At 39.2% G+C, this 26,584-nt stretch overlaps 1 protein-coding gene across 1 annotated transcript in view; it reads right to left on the reverse strand.

Moving 5' to 3' along the window:
* LOC109094962 (ski oncogene-like) overlaps positions 1–18,077 on the reverse strand; it is a 69,787-nt gene extending 51,710 nt beyond the window's left edge. Inside the window, exon 1 of the mRNA XM_042729618.1 lies at positions 16,697–18,077. Coding sequence (XP_042585552.1) covers positions 16,697–17,608 — 912 coding nt within the window. The 5' untranslated portion in view covers positions 17,609–18,077. The remainder of the gene's footprint in view (positions 1–16,696) is intronic.
* Positions 18,078–26,584: the final 8,507 nt, after the last annotated feature.

The raw sequence follows: 26,584 nt of genomic DNA on the forward strand, positions 1-26,584 counted from the left end.
AATGAGTTTGCTTTATAATCTGCTCTTTTGATTCCTTTCAAGTTTGTTAACAGTGTCGAAATGCTCCAACAACTGGCTCCTGAGCAAATTCAACAGTTCCTGCTTGGTGAGGGCTTTTGTGGATGGCGAATTGTTGCGGTTGTTGGTGCTGCTGATGTTGTTTGGCAGCCCTTGTCTTTGGGAGAGGACAGTACAAAGGAGCTTTGATTGGAGTGTGTGTTTGTTCGAGTTGTGCTGACATCTGTGTGTCTGTGTGTATGTGTGCGCCCCTGAGTCTCAGAGTGGTGTTGGCCTCGCTGAACGCTCAGCAGGTTGACTAGAACATGCTGGCTCTTTCCCTCAAAGCCGCCAGCATTCTGTTCCAAATGAGTTCAGCTCGGGGAGAGCCTTCGCTCTGGGGCACAATCACAAGGCTTACTGTTACAGGCATAAAAGAGGGGCGAGGGGGATGGGACCTGTGAATGGGGACAGGAGAGCTCCATCCGGAATGAGAATTAGGGAATGAGAGGCAAAGAGAAAGTGGGTGATGATATTTTGTAACATTTAACATCACTGCACTTCTGAGGTTTTGCATCAGAAGGTAGTTTAAGAACTGACTCCCTTCAAATTCATTAGAGTGAATGTGAATTTAACTGTCCACAGGAATTATAATGTCAGGAAGGAATTGACTCAACTGTAATTCAAAGAAATGCAATACAGGTGACACATTTTGGGAAATTAATTGCTTATATTCTGGTCCATACAAGGTAACTTTATCATTAATAAATATTATCTTATTACCCATCTATGTACCCATCAATGGACCAAACTACCTACCTACCTATCCATCTATCTACCCACCTACCAAACTACTTAACCACCTATCTACCTACCTGCTCACCTCTTTATCTACTTACATACCTACCAACTCATCCATCTACCAAACTACCTACCCACCTATCTATCTACTTACCTACCCATCCATCTACCAAACTAACTACTCCCCATCTACTTACCTACCTACCTATCTATCTGCCCATCCATCCATCTATCTATCTATCTATCTATCTATCTATCTATCTATCTATCTATCTATCTATCTATCTATCTATCTATCTATCCACCTAACTACCTCTCTATCTACCTACCCATCCATCTATATACCCACCTGCCTATCAACCCATTCATCTGCACACCTACTAACCTACCTATCCATCTACCCACATACCAACCTACCTATTTATATATCTACCCATATACCAATCTCCCCATCTTCCTCCTACATACCTACCTACCTACCTATCTATTGGTTTGTAATCCCTATTAACCTTTAAACTTTAGGCTTTTTAAGGTTGTTTTTTTTTTTCTCTTTTCTTGTGCGGGTACAACTCAGCAGTCAAATGTTAGATCACTGGAAACATCACAATGCTGTAAAAACCACTGGCCTGTGCCAGTGCCAAATTAGCCTGCAATGACAACATTCAAGATCCCTGTTTCAGGTCACTGTATAGTTCATCTAGAGCAGGTCTGACAAACTGAATAGACCTTAGGTAAATGGAGAGCCCCAGGAAGTGGAAGAACTGGCTGAGGTCCAGCGAGAGCGACTACACCCAGGCAGAGGAGTGATCTGGGCCTCCTCAGGAGACAGATTGAGCAGCAGAAAAGAGACGGGTCCGATTTCTTCCGATAAGCAGGCAGAGCTGGAATAAGGTCCCTGCACAGGGGACGTAGAGAGTGTGTGTTCTTTTGTCATTGCTGCCAAAAACTACACACTCAAGAATAGAACCTGCTGGCTTAGATCCTATCTATCTATCTATCTATCTATCTATCTATCTATCTATCTATCTAGTTAAAAAAAAAGTTTTATGAATTTGTTTGAATTTATTCCACTTTAAATTCTGCTTTCTTACATTGAGATTTGAATTGTAGTTTTGCAACCTTTCTCCTATCCCAATGCAATTAAAATTCAGGAAATAAATCAGAATTTATAACATCCTAAATTCATTTATGAATGGAGCAGAACAAGGTATAGAACAAAAAGTTGTGGAAAAGCCATTTTATAAGATGCAAAATGTGGCGGCTTTGTGGCTGTTATTCAGAAAAACACTGAGCTGTAGCCTATTATTGTGGGCAAGCGAGACAGAAGTCTGTGTCATTGGAGAGCTGTTGTGTCTTTAAGGAAGGACAGAGGCTGAGCTGTTTTGTCTCTGTGTCTGAGGGGAGGTAAGAATACACACTCACACACACACACTGTCAAAATGCCTTCACATACGATGTCTAAGGAGACGGCATCAAATTCAGGAAGCCCAGTGTAACATCAGAATGTGCTTCCTGCAGCAATCAATAGATCTCAGGGCCATACTCCCCCACACATGGACAGACTTTAACAAGGGCGTGAGCGGATAAACAAATTGCCCTTGCACTTTAATCAGACTTCGAGGGAAACAACAAGCCTTTTGCAAAATTTATGTAATCATTGCTTGAAGAACAGCTTCGCTATTTCACTCTAGTTTTGCTTTAAAAGCCACTCTGCAATCGACCGAACCACTTACGCTAAGCCCAAGCCAAATTGCAGTCAAACTGAAATATTACCAGCTCTAAAAGACACCTCATCTATATATCTTTGATAGCCATCACATTCATGTCATTATAAATATAAAGTGTTTAAATATGCTCGTACATTGAATACGAATACTTTTGAAGTGTTGGCCAGGTCTGTGTGAAATCGTTCAGGAGATCCATTGAGTCGTAGATCGATTAAGCTCCTTGCGGCCGAAGAGAGGCAGCGTGAAGTTGATGCTAATTGAGACAGAAGTGAATTGATAAGGCCTGGGCTGCATAATAAGCTCGCTTGAAGCTAACACAGGCTAATGTGTCCATTAGCGTCCGAGAAGAGACGGATGGAGCAATGGATGATGATATGGAAAGGGGAACGAACAAGACGGATGAGATCAGGAGACACCATTTAACATATCCAACAGTTCTGGACAGATATGTATGGAATAAAAAATGTGCCAAAAATATAACTATTAGACTATTCTGTGGGTAACTATTTGTTTTCATCTTTAGCTGATTTATCTGATTTCACATAATGTCAGCTACCAGTTACATATTCAGATAAAAAAAAAAAAACATTATTCAAAGAAATTCAACTCATGAACTGAAAGGGAACCAATTGTTCATTTCTGAATTTTGAATTTCAGAATGCAAACATACAGTTAAAAGACAAGGGAAACTTAAACAACACTGACATTTTCTTGACACTAAAGCTCTTTGAGGCCATGTTACTACTTCGGGAAAATACATGTTTGTCGGGTTCCTTCTATGCAAATAAGTCCAATTAATTCAGTGCGACTGGAGATTAATAGTATATAGTTTTTACTTCAGTACTTAGAAGCACAATGTTGTTGGCAAAGAGCTGCAGAAAACAGCGACAACCTTGACCTACTGATAGGACGAATTGTTAGAAGCCAAGGTAAAGAGATAATTAAACAGACTGATAGGCCTAATAGTGAGATAAAGGTCAACGTGAATAGAGAAAAGAGAGAGAGAGAAAAAGAGAGGGGGACGATACATCAGACCAGTACTACAAAAGTCTGCACAGCGCAAATGTAAATAGTAGTAACCTGTAATTAGATCCCTCTACTGTCAGACGTTGTACTTCATCAAGACATCCTTACAGAGAGCAAACAATGAAGTATTGTCAGATATAGGATGCCCCTTTAAAACCGGGCGGGCTAGTTGGAGGGTACAATTATCTTCAATTTCCTCTTGGAAAAAAAAGAGCCGGCAGAGATTGTGTTCGGCTTTCTCTCCGATTCCATGTCTGTGTGTGCTCGTGTTTGCATGTGAGCGTGTGTGACAGTCCTTTTCAGGGCGAGATTACATGCGTGGGCAGGCGAGGAGTGGTTTCAGACAGTAAATCAATGGATTCCACTGTAGTGGTGGTGTAGAACGTCTACAGGTTAGCGCCGAGCGCAGGGGGAGCCGCGTGGCTTTAACCTGAGCCTTTACCTCCCGTCACAGGCACACACACATACAGCTCTGGTTTCACACATATTGTTTTATTTAGCATGTCCGCTGTCAGCTCATTTGGAGGAGTGGTACCGGGTTGGAATAGTATTAACTGTGAGGGATATATGACCTACGATCGCTAACCTGAGTCACAACACTAGCCTGGATGCTAATGGTATTAAATGCCATTGTTTCCAACACTTTTAATTCACCCGGAGTAAGCCAAGAGCACATTCGCGTACACAAAAACACCCATAAACCTCATGGCCTTTCTGAACCTCTTTTGATTGGGTAAGAGGTGTGACCAGACTTGCACTTGTCCAATCTCTTCTCAGGGATTCCTCTATTAAAGTCAACATAATTAAATTCATAACTGTATCTATATATGTAATGCGACTCAAGATATTGAACAATTTTGTCCATCTGGAATGTGCTAAAACAATGCCTCAATAGCGATTTACCAAACTGAACTGAATTGAAACTGACACCCAATGTATTAGACTGACAAAGCTGCATCCAAAACCTGGCCCATTTAATTTAAATAACACATATTGCAAAACTAAAGTCTAAAATAGCTAAAAAAAAATTAACATGAAAGTGTGTCTTATAAAATTAGAAATAAGCAACAGATTGTGCTCCTGTACTGTATCATACTAATGAATTTATTTTACATTGCAGAAAATTTTTGACCTAATTCCGTCAGAAGTCTGATTGGTCCTGCACCCCACCAGGCCTGTTGAGAAAACCAGCATATGCTGGTTAGGTATGTTTTGAAGCTGGGATGCTGGTTTGAGCTGGTTTTTGCTGGTTTAAGCTGGTCCTTAGCTGGTCACGTGCTGGTCTTAAACTGGTCCAATCAGCTTAAGACCAGTACATGACCAGCATAAACCAGCAAAGAACCAGCTTAAACCAGCTGTTTTTTTCAATAGGGAGCATCTGTCTCATAAATCAATTCAACTAATTATGAATTCAAAAATGAAAAGTAATTTGCTAACCACAATGTGGAATGATTTAAAAACCACAACATGATTCATGTGGGCCACCGACTAGCGAGCCATTGTTAGCGTTTGACAGCAGAGGCTCCGGTGAGAGAACACGCGGGGGAAGGGTGCAGTTGAACAGAGACATACATTCTTTTGTTACCTGTCCAGCAAAACCAAAATAGCCCGCGGGCTTTAAGGCTGGAACTGATACACCGTGTCCCTTAATCAAAGAACAAAATGACAAGCTTTCTGTGTCACACCTAGCGCTAGCTCTCCACTACAGCCGCAGGGCTTTAACTGGCAGACATCTTTACCAATAGCAAACCAGGAAGTGATGAAGTGATTGTAATGTTGTGTCTGGTAAAACGGCAAAGGCTCAATTTCTCAAATAAAAATAAAGGGAAAAAAATGGAAAATCTGTACAGAGTAATAAAAAATAAGTGTTAGCATTAGCCTAAGTACTGATCTACAATAGATAATCTCCTGACAGCGCACATACATCAACAAAGTAATTTTTCGAGCAAAAACGATCACATGCAAATGTTAATCGAATGTTTACATTTGAATGTGAACATTTATGATTCAGAATATACATACAGCTGCTGTTTTTATGTAAATATGACCCTTAAAACAGTACGCAATGCTGACTAGATGAATAATTTCGCAGACATCCTGCCAACATTTATGTGTCTACTGGTTCTGTACGTTGCATTTCTCTCTCTGTGCTAGATGCTACATGTTAACACATCAAATTATTAGGCCTAGCTATTCTAGCCTTACGGTTTGTTCACACCAAGAATGATAAATATAAAGATAAATAAATTAGTATTGACACCAAAACAATAAGCACGCGCTGCAGTTATATCATCTGCCACTGAATGATTTAATCATTCATCAGCTGGAAATTGATTCCAACAATATCTTTCCTCTGTGTTGTTCATTATAGTTGTGGTCTGGACTTCCATATTCTCATAGCATTAGAACGATTATTTAACTGTCAAAGTTATCATTCTTACTGTGTATGGTCCTTTAGGCTGGAGAAAATGGGAAAATGAAGCATGGCTCATGAAGACCACAACCAAGACAACAGTCTCATGCCTAGACTTTGTCTCTAGTCTTAGTCTTGTTCCTGAGACCCAGCTGATCCTTTTTAAATGTCCGAAGGACAAAAGGAGCCCAGTCGAACCCCAGGATGAGAGGTGGGACCTTTGGCGTGCTCTCCATCACCCCAAACACAAAGCGTCCCTTGACATTCTGCACCCTCGCTTTATTTAACATTCACCACAACACACTCACGCATGCACAAAACAAGACAAAAAGACTCTGATTTGCCTCCTGACGGAATGCAAACATGCAGGAGACATCAATGCTGAGCCGTGCTGTGTTTCAGACCGCAGCAGTGTGGTTGTTCATTTAGACGGGGTGTGAGTGCAGGCCTTTGTGTGGTTAGACTGACTAACATCCTCACACACAAGCACACACTCGCTCTCTGCCCCAGTTGTGTGGCCTGTAATCTTGTAATTCTTGGCCTGTGGCCTGTAAAAGGTCAACTTTGAAACAAGATTACTGTGTGTTCTGCGGTCAGGGTTTCACCTGAATGATGTCATGGTGGAACCTACATGTCTGCGAACTTAGATGCTTCACACCACCATAGCTGCCGATACATTTTTACCAAAGAAAACATGGTTTTGGGTCTAAAAATAGTGCTACACATAAAGTTCTCCAAACAAGAATAACTCAATCTAAATTAAAATGACCAAAGTGAAACAAAACAAGATTAAGTAAAACTCCAAAAAAGGGGGCTGGATCTAAAAAATTAGCTGCACCACAAAGTTTTCCAAACAAAATGAGGTGGTACAAAACTGTGAAACATTTCTTATTACAGCAAACAAAGCTACATTTGAAATGCTTAATGCTGTGCTACATTTTCACATATTTTATTTACAAATATCATGTGTGAATTGATTGCTAAGAGTTTTATTTATCGTCACTTCTGATTCATGATTACATAAAGACGCTTGAATATATCCTTTCAAAATTGTGCCATGGTTTTGCGGGCAGGTTATGTAGGCTAGTGAATAACGTCACTGTTCTGCTCTCAGTGGAAGACAGTGGAAACACTGGCTCTGGCACCATCACCATTTAGAAGAAAAAGGGTATGTGTGAATGTGTGGAAGTTCTGATTCAATGATGAAGCATTTGGTGGGTGTCAGACAGATGGAGTTATGAGTGAGTGCATCTATTTACCTCTTTACGCACATTGACGCTGAATTGTACGATTAATATCATCCATACCCTGCTGCCGGTCTGGAACAGACATCAGAACAGCAGTCACGATAGCAAACCCATCATCTGTCTCTCCCTCTCTCTCCTCTGTGGATGTAGCCAAGAGCCTAGACAGCAGCGTTTCATGCTACCCGGCGATTCCATTCTCAGCAAACATAACTAGAGGATTTCAGTTGCATTTTTCTAGCCGTGTACTGTAATAGTTATGTCTGTCTACTCATTTCAATGTCAAATTACACATTATGAAGTAGGCTTCTTCTGTGCGGGGCATGCTTCAAAGAACGGCAGTTATATAAGTCTGACTAACCAAACCAAATGATGGTTCATCTCAAACCAGTGCCACTGGGCCCAGACGAACACTTCACTTAGAACGGGGTGAGGAAGGATGTTGTATGTCTATTTCTTTTTTTTCAGATGCTAAAGCAAGGCTTTAGATGCCTGTAAAAAGTCTTTAAGAACTTCCATGGTAGATATGCACATGCTAAACACAAGATGTTGTATAGTTACAATTACAATTTACAGGAATACTTGTACTTTGCTATTGACATCGTTCAAAATGTTTTTGAAAATGTTATCCTCACCAAGGCTGCATTCATTTGATCAAAAAATACAGTGTAAAAAGTGATATTGTAAAACATTAACACAATTTAAAATAACAGTTTTCCATGTTAATATATTTTCAAATATAAACAATTGCTGCCATTAAATTTTTCAGGATTCACTGATAAACAGAAAGTTCAAAGAACAGCATTTATGCGAAATTGATTTTTTTGCAAAAACAAAAAAACTTTTACTGTCACTTTTAATCAATTCAATGCACCAATCTTGAATAAAAATATAAACTTCTGACAATTCCTGACCCCCAACTTTTGAATGAAAGTGTAAATACTACATACATATTTTCTGCAAGCTGGTTAATGACAATTTTGAAGGGAGGATTTTAATGTTTTAAAAGTGTCATGAACATGTTGTATGCACAAATTATTAAAAATATGATAAAATGAATCTTCACTTTCTTTATACAAAATATTTTCTGCAATATATATGTTCACTTGCTTGAGTAAGTTGGCATGTTTATTTAGGTTCTTCGTTCACATCTACTGTGTTATGAACTTTCCCTCAAGCAGATTTATAGATAGCTGCTAAAAAGGCAGTGTGACTCCAAAAATATCTTATTTTTTCATAGTCATTCAGTTTGAGGAAGTGTCACTGTCTCTCAGTGTGCATGTCATGTGTATGTCACGCTGCCTCTGTCAGACAGCCATCTGTCCGATGGGAGCTGTATAGAGGGATCTGATTGGTCAGTGTGTCTGAATAGAGAGGGGTTTGATGGGAAGGGTCATGTGTCGGACTGCTCTTAGACACACAAACCCAAACTGCCAGCTAAAGGTTGATTCACTCCGTCACACAAAGACAATAGGGCTCAGCTGACATAGCAGAAAATCCCCATGCACACACCAAAAACACCTATTTTGCTCTGCAATCTTCAATCAGTGGGAGTCAAAAGAACAGTGCTGCAAATTTCAGACTTAAATTTCATACAGGATGCATTATGTGTAGAAGTGGCCAAACAGAACTAAGTATTCCAGAGAGGAGTGTAATATAACTATACAGCTGGAAATCCCACACAAATTGTACAAAAAGTGAGCTTTAAAGATAAACATAAAACTGTTCACTTCTGTAATTTCAATTACATAACTCAGAGAAACATAATTCTTAGTGATGAATAACATAGGATAGGACTTGAATGCTTCAATCTGTATATGACTGGATCATGAAAAGTGTAGCATGATATTATTGGTTAATATAATTTCTCCCCACTCACACAACCTTGGCTACATCAGCAGAAAACAAAAATAATTTCAGAGCAATACATTCAAGATCTTAAAGAAAATAAACAAGGTCAAATTCAAGTCATGTCGACTTTTAAAAAACATTGTTCTTGAAAAATACTGAAAATAAATCAATAACAATGGCAAATCTTATCATCTTTATGCTAAAGTCCAAAAAGAGGCTGCAACGGAAGGTGATTCGGTTCAGTGATGAATTTTTCAAAGCTAAACTCATCCAGGAAAATGTGTTTTGTTCTATTCGTGCTTAACTGTCATTAATAATGCATTTCTACAGCTCCATGAATGAATGAATGCAAAAAAGCAGCAATGAATGACGATTTATTTATTTAAAACAGAGCGCATGACGCAGAAATAAACTGCCAGACAGAACATTGGATCCAGTTCCTTTTCTTTCCTACTTGTTTAGTTAATTCATTCATTGACTTGTACTTGTTATTCTGGTGTGACTAGGACACAGGAGCAGCTCATAACAGTCTGCCTGACATTAAATGTTCACAATGTCTTTCAATAAATCAAACATTTACCTCACACCTTACGTATTAGCATATCCAGTCTTGCACTGACAATCACAGTAACCGAGGAAACCCCCGAAACACATCTATTTTCCCACCCCTCCTCCCTCTTAATGCCGGACACAGAAAAAGCTCCCTCCTCCATCCCACACTCAGCTGTCTGCCAACAACCCCCCCCCCGACATCGCATCCTCCTCCACCTCCCCCAACCGCCCTATCAGGTAGGTATATGAATGCTTTCCCAAAGGCCAGCCAATACAAACATACACACACACACACACACACACACAGACCAGGCTGACTGATGTGTGGGGGCAGGGTGGAAGGAGTGTGAAAAGAGAGGATGCCCCGTGATGAACCTCTCTCTTTTATCTGTGTTTATCTCCATCTGACATTAATGAGATTTTAGCTTCTGCATCCTGGGGGAGGGGGGGTGGACAGCCTAGGAGAGAGGGTGTGATATAATGTCACAACACAGCTTAAGCTGATGACGAGTGGAAATTATGTAAGAAGGAACAATTATTCAATATGTATAGTCTTGATTTCGATTACATTATAACTGAAATCCGAATGTTTCTTCGTTCACTAAGAAGCTCTGTAACTGTGTAGGCAGTAAGGTCTTCAGGTTAGCTCTCTTGAGTTCCGATGCTTTGAGTTCCAAAATCTAGAGAGCTGCCTACTAAGCAACATACTAACTACATTGGTACTTCAAAAGTGACTATTTTGGAATGTTATATACACTATGCACATAACATGTATTTTTGAATTTTTCTGTAACTCTGGATTTGACCAAAATCATATTTTTTGTTTTGTTTTATGTGATTTGAAATTAGGTTGTTTTTTTTTGTAATTCTGTATGTTCACGGAGTTGAACTATTACGTACATGGATGTCAGTTGTTCAAATGACAAAACATTGGAACTTGGCCTCTATATTTCCAGTAGGAAAAATGGGTTGTGAAATGTGAGAACATACTTCTGTCTCTCACAGCCTCACTTTGAATCGTTTGCATCAAATTAAATAGGGCACCTAGTGTGAATGAAGTCTATTACTTAAGTATATTTGATCTCTCGGGCATATTTTTAAGTCATTGATGGAAAAAACAGCGAAAGTCATACGTCCCGCTGAGGTTGCTAAATAGCATTGAACAGCAAAGCTGAATAAGTGCCAATTTGATTTGAAAATTCAGCTCCAGAGGTGAAAAACTTTTCAAATTAGCAAGGATGTGGCAAATAAGCCAAGCATGAATCTTCACACATGAACTGAACTGTTAATGTAAAAAAAAACTAATGAATTGACTTGCATTTGCATTCTATTAGTGCCACAAATGCAATTAGGGTTTAAATTGTTCCAGGGAGATGTTCGTGTCTTATCTCTAAAACAAAGCCACATATTTTCTCTCTTTGGCTGGCTAATCACAGTTATGATCCATCAGTTCGGGCTTGTCAGTGACGGACTATTTGAAAAATCTTAATTAGCACCTAAAGGAGTCTCGTTAGAACACTCAGCTGCTGCTCACTCCTGAAAAAAACCCTGTCGAATTTAATAACCACCCAGGACTACACATGAGGGATTTTTTTATTCAGGATCAGTGGAAAGAATAAGCTTTGTTATGAAAGCAACAGATTACCATGTTTTTTTTTCGCTGAGTTTCATACTGAGTAAAACTGTTCGGGTTTCTCGTCTGGCACTCTTGCGCAACAATAAAAATGACCCTTGTGGATATCCAAACAAAAGCCTGTTCATATCAGTAACCGACTGAACAACACAGGGTCCGTTTCTATGCCTTGCAGGTCTTTGACCTCACGAGTCCAAGTTCTGGAACATACTTATGAAGACTTTGACCCGTGAGGTCTCAGAACAGCCGTTCAGCTCAGTTCTCAGACGGATCCTCTGGTTTATATCGTCGGCAGCTGCAGGACTATCCGTGCCGTGGAGCCCCTCACATTCTGAAGGGGAGGCAGAGAAATGCGCAAATGCAGCTTTTCGTGCTGCGGCCATTGATATGCATACCAGGGGCCAGCTGCTGCTGAGCCGAGTCGAGTTGAGCTGTCCACTATGAGTAAGTGTGTGTGTATGGCTTAAGAGCGATATGCCTGGCGAATGAGACGGGACATACCTAATATCCCCTTAGGGAACTGGCTTCCTCTCCCAAAGCTCTTGCACCCTCTCAGTTCTCCATCAGATATCCCAGAATTCTCAGAGGCACTTGGGGGGGGGTTAGTTGTTAGTTGTGGTTGGAAAGATGCCACACTCTCTCCGAAATGAAAATCACAAGTCAGTCAAACTGAACGGGGAGGACGGAAGAAAGAAAATGAACACGCAAGGTGTTCATCAAAAGCGTTTTCAAGGGCGTGATTTAGACTAAATTATGTAGCTTTATTTCCAAAGAGCGAACGATTAAGTGAGAAAACGGCTTCAAAGGCTGAGTGCGGTTCAATTCTGCTTTAATGACTGCATGATTAGAGAGGTTTACTACCCACTTCCAGCACCTGGGGGGAATTAAAGATCGAGAGAAAGAAAAAAAAAAACACTTGATTGTGGAGGAGACGAGAAGTCAGCAGTGGAAGAGTTCTGATACTGAGCAGGTGTGCGTGTGTGCGATTAAGTGTGCCGGCAGACGTGCAGCGAATGCGAAAAACCGAGTGAGAGGGCACACTTCATTCATGCCCATTCATACTCCCATTTGCATAATCAGTTTCTCGCTGCACTTTGGGAGTGGTGGTCCTGGAATGCGGCTGTCGCAACTCTCCCTTCCCGTCACTGAGCTGCGGTTTTCCTGCACTGGCGGCAAGAACGCACTGTCTGCCAAAACTCTCTAAATAACCCCTGATAAAACGCCTCCACATTTAACAGGAAACTCAGAGGGGGGAATCAAATGCATGACTAAGTGGGAAATGCTCATGATATGGGCTTTCTCGTGCTTACTGCTCTGAAAAATGAAAATGCCAACTATTTTGTCAAGTAAATCTGTCAATTTGAATAAGCTGTGAAAAGAAAATCATAATAGGGCTATAATTTAAAAATTAATGTAGAACAAATAAGTAGCAGAATAAATAAACATCAAACACATAATTACATTGATCAACAATTTAAAAAAAAATGCATACAGGAACACAAAATAAGATATTCTGAAGAATTTTGGTAACATTGGTTGGAATGGTGGAGATGTAATGCAAAAAGTCTATCTGTAGGATAGACAAAGTTGATTATAAAATGGATTTTTGTGATCTGTATGTCAACGATAGGCAAGCAACATATTGACTCTAAAGCCATTTTCATCTTCCATATTAACATATAAAAGTGATCTTCATTTGGGAGTTTCCTCATCAAATATTGATTATTTGTGATTCATTTGATTTATTCATCAGTGTATCATATTCATTTTCAAAGCTTAAATGCTGAGTCTATTTAAAGGCATTTGCTCACTTGTTTACAAAGTCTTAAGCTATTTCATCCTTAATCCACCCAATCATTCAGCGCCACTCCTGACAATTACGTCCAGACATTTTTATCAGTATATACTGTAATCATGATATCTCATGAAGCCAACTCAACACCTAAGCTTACACTTTGAACCTGTATACTACAGATCAGCAAACTCAAGCCTTGTTTACCAAGCAGCCAAACTCTTTTGAACCCTCTGAACGAGATCTCAGACAAGCGTAACAGTATCCCCCCCACCACCCCACAGAGTATTAAAAGACAGTGCGTGTGGACCCGAGACAGCTTGACAGAACATAATGGCTAGGTACATTTTACGCTTAATTGTGAGTGTGTGTCTGAGCGAGGGACACAGAACATCCTGTCTTTCTGCTTCTTCCGGCTGCTGACTGAAAGCACCAGACAGATATGCACTTACAAACACTTACACACACACACATATACGTATATATGTACGTATATGTATATATATATGTCAAAGGAAGTTGAGTAACTACACAGTCTGTGACCTTCCCTCAGCAAGCAGCAGAGAAAGAGGAAGTTCCTTCACCCCACCCAGAGACAGAGAGAGTGAGAGAGAGACTGCCAGACTACTTTTCACAGATGAGGAACAGTAAGATCTGTAAATAACTCAGCAAAAAACAAAACAGCTCTGTCACAATCACACAGAATATGCATCCCAGACAGCAACACACAGTATATAAACGCAAAACAAACTGTTATGTCTACATCACTTGCATTTTTTTAAGAAATTAAAACTTTTATTGAGTAAGAATGCATTAAACTGACCCAAAAGTGACAGTAAAGCAAACAAAAATCTATTTAAAAATAAGATTTAAAATTATTTTTAGACTTTTAATTATCAGAGAATCCTGGAAACAAATATCCCAATTTCAACAAAAATTAGCACAACTTTTTTCAACATTGATAATGATAAGAAATGTTTCTGCTGCCATCACAGGAATTAATTGCATTTTACAATATATTATAAAACTGTTTTTACTTAAGCATAGGAGACATTTCAAAACCATTCAAAGTTCTAACCGTCCCCCTTGACACAATATGAAATCAAACTAGCATATCTAAGTATAAGTATTTGCATAGAGTTGGATCGATTACATTTCAGGCCTCAGTCTTATTCTACAAGCATCTTAGTGGCAAATGAAATTGTGTGGAGGCCATTATGAAGTCATCAATATCAAATCGCCGACTCTTCCTGGCAAAGGAGTGACCAGGCGGGCGGACGAATGTAAAAATACACCACATCTCCCTCTTTCTAGATGGATATACAGATGTTTTCCACTTCCATTTCCAGACGGTTTGAGAGTGTTCTCTCTTGTGTGGTGAGAGGCAGGAAAGCTCTTGAGAGGAATAAAAGCCTGCTGTGGGGGGTCTGATAATGTGATAATGCACAGAGCTCCGGGACATTTTGGTCTCACTTGAGACCAAGGGAAACAGCTCGATGTTAACGAGGCAACGTCATTCACCGTAAGGGCCCATTCAATCGGCAAAGCACTTATGACACACATCGTCAGTGCAAAAAGAGACAGAAAATGGCAAATGTGTGCAAACCCGCTGGAGTGCGGGCCTAGGTTTACATTCTCTCGCTCCACTCATACAGGGAAAGTAACTGGGTGAGAGCTGGTGGGTGGGGGATGTGGAGGGCTGATCACAGAGAGATGGGAGGGAGGAGATGTTGGTGAATGCACCTCTTTGTCGGTTCATATTCCGTTTCCACCACAATACTCCAATCCCTGCATCATCAGCTCCATTCAGGGAAAACAGTTCATGCAAATGACCAGGCCTGCCATTCATTGAGTGTTTGTGTGTGTGTATTGAAGGGGGGCACACTACTAAAAAACTTTTCCTCTAAACCTCTACCTCACAAACAGGACCCTGTCTGCTGCAAGAGTCAAGCCTTAGAGCCCCAAGGGTAAGAAGAGCCTCCACACATGCGAGTAACCCGAGACTGGAGACAACCCAAAGCAGATAAACATAAAACAATCAGCCTGAGACTGCTTTATCGGATTATTCCTTCTAAAAATACCCCGAAATGAACTTTATGATGCATATTTAAGCAGCAAACTTGGTTGGAGTGCAGCTCAGAGAGCATGAGTTTTTCCCTCAGCAGTCCCATGATTAAACCATCAATGGCCCAATCATTAAAAACACATCCACTGTCAAGTACCTGTGATAGCTATACGACCCATTTCGGAATTACCATAACATGACGCCGTTGCCGTGGGACATGTAGAAGTCATGCTGGGCTCGAGAGAGACAGATGGAGGAACGAGATGATAAAAAACAAGCACTAGACAGAGAGAGGGAGAGAGCTGAAAACTAAGCACCCTGGCCTTTAATGGCTCTTAATGATTGTTTGTTTACACACTCCGCACTGTATCTACAGTAAAGGCCAATGGGACAGAGGTCATGACACCAATGGTTAGTTACTGGTCAATTAAATACAGCATGTGGAAAGTGCCTAGAAATGCTATCTGTGATTTTTTGCATTGATCTGCTCAAGTTAAATATTTCATGCCATTAAATTTAGGCCACTGTGACGGCTACTCTATCTCAACGTCCGCCCACAGAATCCACATCTCACCCCTCTCCCGGATATCAGGTTGTAACATTTGGACTGGGAAACCAATATCTTGATAGTCTCTGGAGTCTGAAGACTGGGTCACCAAAGAACTGACACTCTTGGCCCCTTTCCAAGCACTCATCTAAGGAGGGAAGGTGACACTACTTGGAATATGCCAATGCAAAACCTAAGACATACAAATTTCACCTTGGTGGTGTGGCTTAGCGCTTTAAACCTCTAGTCTGCCAACTTTAAGATTGTTGCTTAAATACCAGCAGAGGTGATTCATGGAGATCGCCACAGTGCCCCAGAGCACTTAACCTCAGGTTGTGCCAAGGGGACTGTCCCTATAAGAAGTGCACTGTACGTCTGCCAAATAACTACTTACTGTTGAGTCTGAAGTTTGTGTCACCAAAGAACTGACACCCTTGGCGTTTCTCCAAGCATTCGTCTGAAGACGACTATGGCAAGCCATTTTAACAATATCTATTTATATGCTTCTGATACTTATTTTTGGTCTACTAATAAGTAATCCAAAAGTGAGTAGAATATTTTCAATTTCTCTAATTCCTTACATCACTAGTTTCGATTGCTTTTTTACTTGCAAGATACAATAAGTAGTCAGAATGTCTGGTAAATGAGTATGATCCAATTCATTCTATGAAAACTGTCGCAGATACAAGTAGCTGAACTATTTCTACTAAGCCAGAATTAATATTGATACCTAGTTAGAAAAACTGAAATGGAATAGTTGGCATCTGAAGCAAAAATGCTTGCCACTGCAGAGAAGTAGTTTGCAATGAATTATCTGATAATATGCACGATTACAAAATATGTATCGAATGACAATTTTTTAATGAAATTGGAAAAGACGGTAGTCGTTATTGGCTTACTACTGGGGCAGAAACTAGTAATAACATAGACACTAGTTAGTTTAAATAGATGAAACGGCTTGTCATGGACATCTGACACTTGCAGTACAATATAAGAAAACTTAAAAAGTTCGCCCTGATGCAGCGCAAAATGCAACAAACTGGCTTACCCGTGATGCTTTCCGCTTGTATTTATTGGCGAAGTCAAATTTCTCCTTAATGTCATCCAGGAACTGCTCCAGACGTGCTTTCTCCTCTTTCCCCGTGTAATCCGGGCTCAGGAGGACATACGCCCTCCAGTTGGCCGAGTCAAAGCCCCAGTGGCAAGTCCTGTTCTCCAGCGATTTGTGACTGTGCACCACGAATTTCTGGGTCGGGTACATGAGCCTGCAGTCCATGCACTGAATGCAGGGCGCATTGGGACTCGTGTAGAGCTCCGGGACCAGCAGACCCTTACACTTCCCGAAGCACTCGTGATAGATCTTGAAGCTCTTCTCGGTGAGCTCCAGCTCGATGGAGCCGTACATCTCCTTCTTGGAGTGCGGCGGGTACGTCCCCCCGTAGATGAGCGCGTTGCACAGGCGCTCCGCGTCCGTCTTGGTGATAAGTCCGCAGGACGGCGCGGAGAACGGCAGGATGCCCATCACCTTCAGGATCTCCAGCTGGTCGGCGGTGCAGCGCGAGCAGTAGACGTGCAGGTCGTCGCACACAGAGTTGATCTGCTGGAGCGAGAAATCCCGCAGCACCGTGTTGAGGATCTGCGGCAGGCACAGGCGCTTCTCGCCGCCCACCACGAAGCACGAGATCGTCTCGCCCTCCAGGACCGTCTCGCACCTCTCGGTGGAGCGGTCAGACGGGATAAAGAGCGGCCCGGGCATCACCTGCGGAGGCTGCATGGGGGGGAGGTGCAGCACGGGCTCCGGGACGTCTTTGCCGTCCTTCCTGAAGAGCAGGTCGTGTTGCCATCTGGCCGAGAACGCGGCCGGTCCGCCGAGAGAGCTCATGGAGCTCAGGTGAAACTGTTTGAGAGTTTGTTGCAGTCCAGGGTGAGGCTGGAAACTCTGTCGCGCTACTGTTTCCATGTTTCGCGCACCGCGTTGTCGTTGAAACCGAGCGTCTGGGGTGAAATACGACTCAAAGGTCCTGGTTCCGTGTCTCGAAATCCAAGTCTGTGAAAACAAGTACAAGAAGGCCGATAGGGCTTCATCAAATCCCCGCTCAGACGAAGGTTTCCACCGGCGCGTCTTCTTCCCCTGCAGCGGGCTCTCTTCTGTCCATATCCACAGACAGACGCGTACAGAAAACTCAAGTGTAACACAAGCAAAAGCGCGCAAGTTGCAACAAAACTATCCCACGAGGGAGCCGAACTTGTCCCACGTCAAATTCAGGAGTCGAATACACAATCCGCCAACTTTAAATCCGTATTTTTCCCTGCGAGTAGAGATCGCTGCAGCCGGACACGGCGCGTCGCCTCCGCTCCTCTGCCCCTGCAGTTCAGTATGACTGAGTCAGTGAGCACAGCCTCTAGCTCGCTCGCTCTCCCTCTCTCTCTCTCTCTCGCTCAGTGTTTGTGTGTGTCTGGCTCAGTCATTGAATCCCAGCCAAGAATGTGACTGACTCCGCAAGCTGTGGCTCTTCCAAGAACCAGCCTTCACTCCCCACTGCTGTAGAGAGACAGTCACTGTACTTATAATATTACTATTTATATTTGTAAACACCTGATCTTTTTATTATTAATCTTTTCTTTGTAAACTTTACTTTATTCATAGTAATTTATCACATTATTCTGTCATTTAATTAATTCATTATATTTATTTATGTAATTAAACTTTGATTTATTAGATGCTATTTATTTAATTTATGGACACGGCTTTACTGGCATGATTGTCCTAATTTTCAATACTATCAAAGCCTAGTTCTTAAAATATTAAAATAGACAACACAAAAAATAAATAGGCGGGTTAAATAAACAAATATATGAAATGATGGGGAATAATAAAACAAAGTAACACAGTTTAACAAAACAGTTTAATCTGCTCTGTTTTTCTATACTATTTATTCAATTTCTTCTCAATTTACAGTATTGTTAGTTTACTGTTATTGATATTTTGAATAATAATACATAATGCAAATGTATAGGTTTTACCATAAGTATATTAAATTTAAATTCATTTAAGCTCATTTTTCTTAGTCAGTAATTACATTTAAAACACACATCACAGGTTGTCACGGTGGCACCACTTTTATTTTACTTAAAAAAAAAAAAAAAGCCTGCAATTGAGCCTCAAACTGTTTGTAAAATCAACATTTGTACAATGAATATTTTAAATGAAAGTCTGAGGGGGGAGGAAATAAGAGCATTTTGCAGGCAGGGCAGTATGTTGAATCAGTGGGTTGATGGGTGGAGTCAGAAACAGATGCTCTAATTTAGACTGACTGCGGTCTGAGTTTGTAAGTTTTGGTTTTCCTGAGACTTCTAGACTGAAATGAGTACAGCAGACTGAACTGGGAAAGTACTGGGACTACATGACTAATAAACGCACACGTTGTTTCACAATATTTGTATGATATGGCAAACCAAATGTAATGTTTTGCCAGTAATAGCCTATTAAACAACTGGGACAAGCACATCAAGCAATAATAACATCACTCAATTACATCATTCTCATCATAATTATGTTTTCATTGTAAATTGATGTCAGTTATCTAAAACAATATTCAGTGCCACTATTACAACATCTTGGGTTTATGTCACGCAGACTTTCAGCACTATTTAATCTGCTAACTTTATGTGAATAATACTGTGACCATATATTCACTTCTTATTTTTAAATCTGTATATGTATGGATGTTATGTCTGTTTTTAAATGGTAATGGGTCATATTTCATTCACATTTCCTGTCACACTACATATGCCAATGATTTATTAATAATTCTCTTTAGACTGAGTCCAACGCAAGCATGAGGTCAATGTAATCTGCTGCCAGTAGCTCCCTCTAGCTCCAAGAGGATGTTACTGCAGGTAGATCACAATGGGACAAATGGCCTTGATGCATTGCTTCAATTCAACCATAAGTAGAAAAGGTGCAAAATTAGAGAGAGAGAAAAAATACATCTCAGTCTCTCAAATATAATATAATAATGCACACGTCAAGATACTTCAGTCTTCAGTGTAAAATTCACTTCACATGTCCAGGTATGAAAACAAGATTCAATAAAACCGTATGTGTATAAATAATATTTTATCTGCATTCACTTTGAGCCAAATGTGTTACCAGTTCTGAATTTTATATACACTGAAAAAGATTGGTGTAGAAACAATTTTCACTCAGAAAATGTTATTAAAATTCACAATTAATAACAAAAACAGCACTGAAATAGTATTTCTTGTAAAACATACTCCAGGAATCTTTTTGTTAACTTCAAAAGATCATTTTTTCTATATTGTAGCTTTAGTTTTTCCACAAAAGTCTATAAGCGATCTGATCTTACATCTTCATGATAATGTGATGAGAGAAGCGAATTTCTTTTTAACAGTGCCTTCAAAAGATTTTATTTGGATTTGCGTCATGGATTTTGGAAAAGCCCTGCAAGCTTGACCAAAATATGATCATTAAGTCTCTGCTGTCTGACATTTTTGCACATATATGGAAATATAATCAAATGGGTAGTGTGATCAGGAACTGCTGACCGAAACTCTTTTTGGATGTTTCTTTTTTTGTTGTTGTTGTGCGGCCTGTTTCAAAATGCCAAATATTAGTCATCCATCATAATGGAGGCACAATCAAAAAATGAATAACCTCATAAACAAACTCTTTTCATCCCATTAAGGCTGCTTGCTTTAGACATTTCAGTATTTCTGTCCTTGAATATTTCCTGTAATTCCTGTCTTTGAAAAATTCCTTTTTGTTGGCTACCAACACTAGTTAGAATCAGAGCAGCAACTACAAGCTTTATTTAGACAGCCATAAATAGCATAAGAGTAGAAAAACACCTATTTATGAAGCTGAGAAATCCACTTCGTGACTATAACAACAGGTTTTTATAAATCAGATCCCTAAAATGCAAATGCATTGGGATTGGTTGTCTTTTGTGTAGGCGTCATGACATGTCTGCAGTAATTACATTGCAGAAGAGTCAATTACCTATTTAAATTTATGCAGCGACAATTTAAATGGAAGACGCATTACGAATGTTTGCTTTCATGCACTGGTAACAGTGTGGGAATCAGTGAATCAGACTTGCTAATTCATTTATTTTATTTCAAATAAAAATCCAACACACTTGTTTACTCTGAAAGAGATGGACAAAAATGGAACAAAAAGGTGTGAATAATAATATTTGATCTGGTAGGTTGCAATTTAAAGGTTATGAACTGCACTGAGAGCGGTTTAAGAGAGATTTGGTGTGTGGTTGTTCTCTGCCCAAGCTACGCCACCACCCTCTTAACAAACAGGATCAAAATATATCTGGTAGGCTCAGATAAGAAGAAACCAAAGATAAGTGTTGCATTACTGCCATTTATTCAGCTTTTAAGAAGCAGAATTATATGCAGTGATACATGCTGATGTTTTGTAAAAACACAGATTAGTGGTGGGCATAAGTCTCTCTTTTTCAGCACTGCCAGTGCAACCTGTGCCAGCTGTCTGACAAGTCAAACCCATCAGAGCCGTGACCTTTTTGAGAAAGAGCAGACCTGCGGCTTAATCATTCTGGTGAGAGGCCATGCGCACATCTCTCCCCGGAGCCGGAGACGCAACTCCTCCGGTTACATACTGGCAGCTCGGCAGGGCAGAGGTTTGGTAACAGATACTGTCTGAGAAGATCTCTGTCAGACTCATTTTGTGAACAGTGTCTTAGGTGATGTCTTTTTGTATTCTTTTTGTAAAAGCTAGATAACACTTCCTACTAACTCAGATTAATATGCAACTTCAGGTATAAGCAAATTGTGTGGCTTTGTGGTGCCGTCAAAACATTGCTAAAATTGCTAACGCCACCAATGCAGAGTTTGGTGGTGTGAAAAATTTCGTAATGACTTCTCCATATGTGATGACATAAAAAGAACCAGTGAATCTGCTATTTGAGATGATTCATTGAAACAAATCATTCAAAACAGCCAATTCGCCACAATGATGCAGACATCTCATCGCTATTTTGAGCCGTCTGCCACAGCTACATGGCACAAATAACGGCTGAGCTATTGATTTAAGGAACCAATAGACTTAAGTCAGGTTAGATTGCATATAGTGTGGATGAAAACGAGGCTGTGAGGGATAGAGTTAAAGTCTTTACAATGACATCCACTGTGTAAAGGTCATAGATCATGTCATTTTCACAGCTTACAACTTCCAAACCTGTTATGGAGTTTTGTCTATTCAAGAAACAATCGGTATGTCTATGGCAGAAAAGGAGGCACTAGTGATGAAAAAGACGGTTGCTAACAAATGGAAAAAATTTAAATAAAAATTCAGCATGCCAAACAATTTAATCTACTCACTAGTCTGCTTTCACTGCCTCATTGTGTTTATAATCACACTCTTGAAAACTATTCTAAATATTCTGACTTTCAGGGATTGAAAAAAAAGAAAAGACTGGCAGTGTTATTGAAAGCTTAATGGTGGTGATGTTTCTGAAGATTTTCATAATGAACAAAGCGTGTATGAATCAAATCTTTGGTCACAGAACTTATTTTCTGCATCATCCAAAAGCCAAAGGAATTTGGAATTTGTTTTTTGTCAGGGAACTTCCACGTTGATCTACAAAAAACAATCACTGCAGCTCTATTCAGATAAATATAATAATTTCACAGTAGTGATGAAAATAGCCCCACAGCAATACAAATTCATGTATGAACCAAATGGACATAATTCTCACAAATGACAATTGATACAGATACGTTGCATGGCATAATTTATTTAATCACCCCCCGCCCCCCCCAAAAAAAAAAAAAAAAAAAAAAAAAAAAAAAAAACAGCCTATACATCACCCTGCAAACATCAAATAAGTATTTACAGATTTGTCATATCAAAACTAAAACATATTGAAAAAGAGACCTCTGAGAATTCCTAAATTTGATTTTCAGGGAATCTCATGTGACATTCAGGGAATTTCAGTTTTCTAACACACCGTGGATTTGTCAAAACATCTAGACCGAATTAAACATCTTCTCCAGCACATTAACCATTCTTTAATCTAATCTATCTTTCCTTTTCTCCTTCTGCCACCTCACACTTCTTCCACAGTGCATTGAGAAAGCTTGCTTTTGGAAGGACTTGGGCAGCGCCCGCTATTTTTACATTTTTCATCATTCATCAGGCAACCATGGCGACGGCTCACAACATTGCCTCACACTAGTCCTAATGACATAAGCGCTCTTTCCTGGATGCCGTCTCCCCGGCTCCATCCCTGAACAGACTTACTCAAAACTCATCTGCTATTGTACTCTCTCTCTGTGTGGCTATGGAACCATCAGTGTCAGCATTAGAACCTTCTGGAATTCTCATCCAGAGGAGAGAGACGGTTCCAAACCTTGCCTCAGCCTCTCCAGAGCTCAGAGCTGAGGCACCTCGTATGGATCATTTATTTCAGTGGTGGCCACCAGAAACCACCTCTTAGTTTTTTTCCGTCCATATGTTCCTTCATAATGCAGTGATGTTGATAGTATGCATTTGTGGGTTTCTTCCATCACTGCATAATCACCGAACAGTTATTTCCAGTTCTAGCCCATTCCAGTTAGTGTTTGTGTAGACTATTTTTTATCCTTAAGATCCCAATATCATCCCATTACTATCAATTTGAATCCGATACATTTGTCAACCAGGATAGATTATTTTATTCTCACAGAGAGAGGATTCCTAGAGCAAACAATTAACAACAAAAAATGAAAATGAGTCTGTTTATTATGTGCAACCTTTTCACTAGATCATTTTTTATCATTTTGTTGGCATTAATTTACATATTTATTTATTTATTTATTGCACAAGTCATACATAACTTCATTCATTCATTCATTCATTACGTACATGAACGAACAGGACAGGAAGAAGAAAATCTTATGGTACCTGTCGCTTATTTGTGCACATCAAAAAAAACAGAAAAAAAAAAAAACAGCTACTTTATAAATGGATCAACCCCAATCCTCACCCCAAACACCAAGTATTTTCAGTAATACCTATCTTTACACTTAATTATCATTATTTTAAGCATGTTAGTCATCATTTTTCTTATAACATTCCTGTATTTTTTTCTTATACAAATTCTTAAGTTTACAAACACTTTTGCAGCACTTCAGTTCATAGTCCAAGGTGTTCCATAGTTTAACTCCGTAAATTGACAAACACATCTGTTTTTGTGTAGTATGTGCAAAAAGAGTTTTAAAATAATATTGCCTTCTATGGCCATCTTCCTCTGATACAAGAGTAAATAAATTTTGTAAAAACATAAGCTAAGCAGAGAGTTTTGCCTTCCACATAAAAATCAAAATCTTCAAGTCAACCAAATCTTTGAATTTTAGAAGTCCAGAATTTACAAATAAACTATTTGTATGTTCTCTGTAGCCTGTCTTGTTAATAATCCTTAATGCTTTTTTCTGTAACAAAAACAGAGATCTTGTGTTACTATAGTATGTATTACCCCAGACTTCTGTGCAGTATCCAAAATATGGGAGTATTAGGGAATTGTACAACATATGCAATGAAAAACAGTCTAAAACATCTTTAACCTGATACAAGACCCCAATACTTTTACAAACTTTACTCTTAATATAAACTATGTGATCTTTCCAATTCAATTTATCATTCAAAATAACACCTAAGAATTTTTTCATTAACTCTTTCAATTTCATTTCCTTCAATTGCTATTCTTACATTTTCATTCTTTTTACGATTACCAAAAATCATGTATTTAGTTTTCTCCCAATTTAAACATAATTTGTTTTTGTCAAACCACTTCTTAACTTTTCCCATTTCTGAATTTATATTTTCTGTAATTTCTGACAAATTATTTCCAGAATAAAAAAAGTTGGTATCATCGGCAAACATCAAAAAATTTAATACTTTAGAAACTTCGCAGAGGTCATTAATGAACAAAAGAAATAGTAATGGGCCTAAAACGGATCCTTGTGGAACTCCACATATTATATCTTTTAAATCAGATCTTTGACCATTAATTTGAACAAACTGCTGTCGATTGTTAAGATATCTTTTGAGCCATTGATGAGCTGGATCCCTAATGCCATAGTTGTATGATTTTGACAATAGCAAACTGTGATTTATAGTGTCGAATGCTTTGTTTAAGTTGATGAAGACCCCCACTGTGTGTTGCTTTTTCTCAGTTGCAAATGTTATTTTTTCTATGAGTTCAATTAATGCCAAAGCTGTTGATCTTTTTGCTCTAAAGCCATATTGTTTTTCAGTAATTAATTTATGTTTTTCTAAAAAAATATTTAGTTTTTTAAGCAAACCACTTTTCAAGGATTTTGGAAAACTGAGAAAGCAATGACACTGGTCTGTAGTTGTTAAAATGATGTACATCTCCATTTTTGAAAAGTGGAACGACTTTAGCGACCTTCATCTTCTCAGGAAAGACACCCGAATGTATAGACAAATTAAAAATAAAAGTCAGTGGATTAATAATACAGTCAATGGTCCTTTTTACAATGGCCATGTCAAGTCCATCACTACCAGTAGAAGTTTTATTTTCACAATTTAGTAACAATAGATAAAATTTCATTTTCCTGAACCTCACCCAGGAACATGGACTGCATTATTCTACTTTCCATTCTACAAGTAACATTTTGACTTTGGTTAGATATATCAATTGATTTGGCAATATTTTCCCCAATATTGATAAAAAAATGAATTAAATTCATTGGCGACATCTATGCTATTGTTCATAACAGTTTCATTATACACAAAATATTCAGTTAACTTAATATGTTGTGAGTTTGGTTTTTTTATTATATTATTTAATATATTCCATGTTATTTTCATATTTCCTTTATTATCTTTCAATCGTTTATTATAATAGTCCCTTTTAGTTTCTCTTAAAATTGTCGTCAATTTATTTTTGTATGCTTTGTATTTGGCCTCACAATTAGCTGTCCTATTTTTTACAAAGTCTTTATACATATAATATTGTTTAAGCAACAACACACACACAATACTAATAATTATTAGCATTTTTACGTTTACATTTGTATGCAGTTGCATATTAACACTGCATTCAGCCAGGTATGAATATTAGAGAACAAGATGAATACCATTGTCTGCATGTATGTGTACTGATGCTTTGAAAACATTAGACTACACCAATAAAGTAGCCTAATAACAATGACGTTGAACTGAATAAATGAATTAATAAAACAAAAGCATTTCCTTAAGCACATTAAAGTTTAGCACAACATACATTTTTTATTTCAAAATCAAATAAACAATACATATTCCATGTCGTACATTTCAGCAACGCAATTTCATTCGAACTGCGCAATCAGGGCGCAGCTTTAACGCAAAAAAACTGTCGTGACCAAACACGGAAGTAGTTCAAAGAAACTCCCGCGTAGTTTTCATCGTTCGGATAAGCCATGTGCGTTTGATGGGGATGCAGTGTGTTTACAACCGAATGACTGCGATGTCTAAACTAAAGAGGAAGAAATCAGCGATTGACGAGAGTAAATGCGAGCAGCAGACGACGAAGAAAAAGTCAAATGGCAGTCTGAGTTCAGAACAGGACAGCAGCTGCAGCAAAACATCTACAGGCAGGTACGTTACGTTACGAAGTCTAATGTCACGGCAGTTAATACTCAACGAATGAAGCTCTCTTCATAACATAATATACATTTCTGTAACAATATTTTGACTTAATATTATTTCCTGTTGAATCCTGCAGGGCGAGATGGTGGGAGAGTTCTGAATTAAGTGACGTGGAGAAACTCTGGGCTCTTACCTTGAGAGCTTTTTGCCCAGCCCTGCAGTCTGATCAGGAAGAATGTATTCCACAGCTCCCCCCACCCTCATCCACGGTAATACATCACCTTATCATCAGTGGTTATCATGGAAGAG

Source organism: Cyprinus carpio, chromosome B8, assembly GCF_018340385.1.
Source record: "Cyprinus carpio isolate SPL01 chromosome B8, ASM1834038v1, whole genome shotgun sequence".
NCBI lineage: Eukaryota > Metazoa > Chordata > Actinopteri > Cypriniformes > Cyprinidae > Cyprinus > Cyprinus carpio.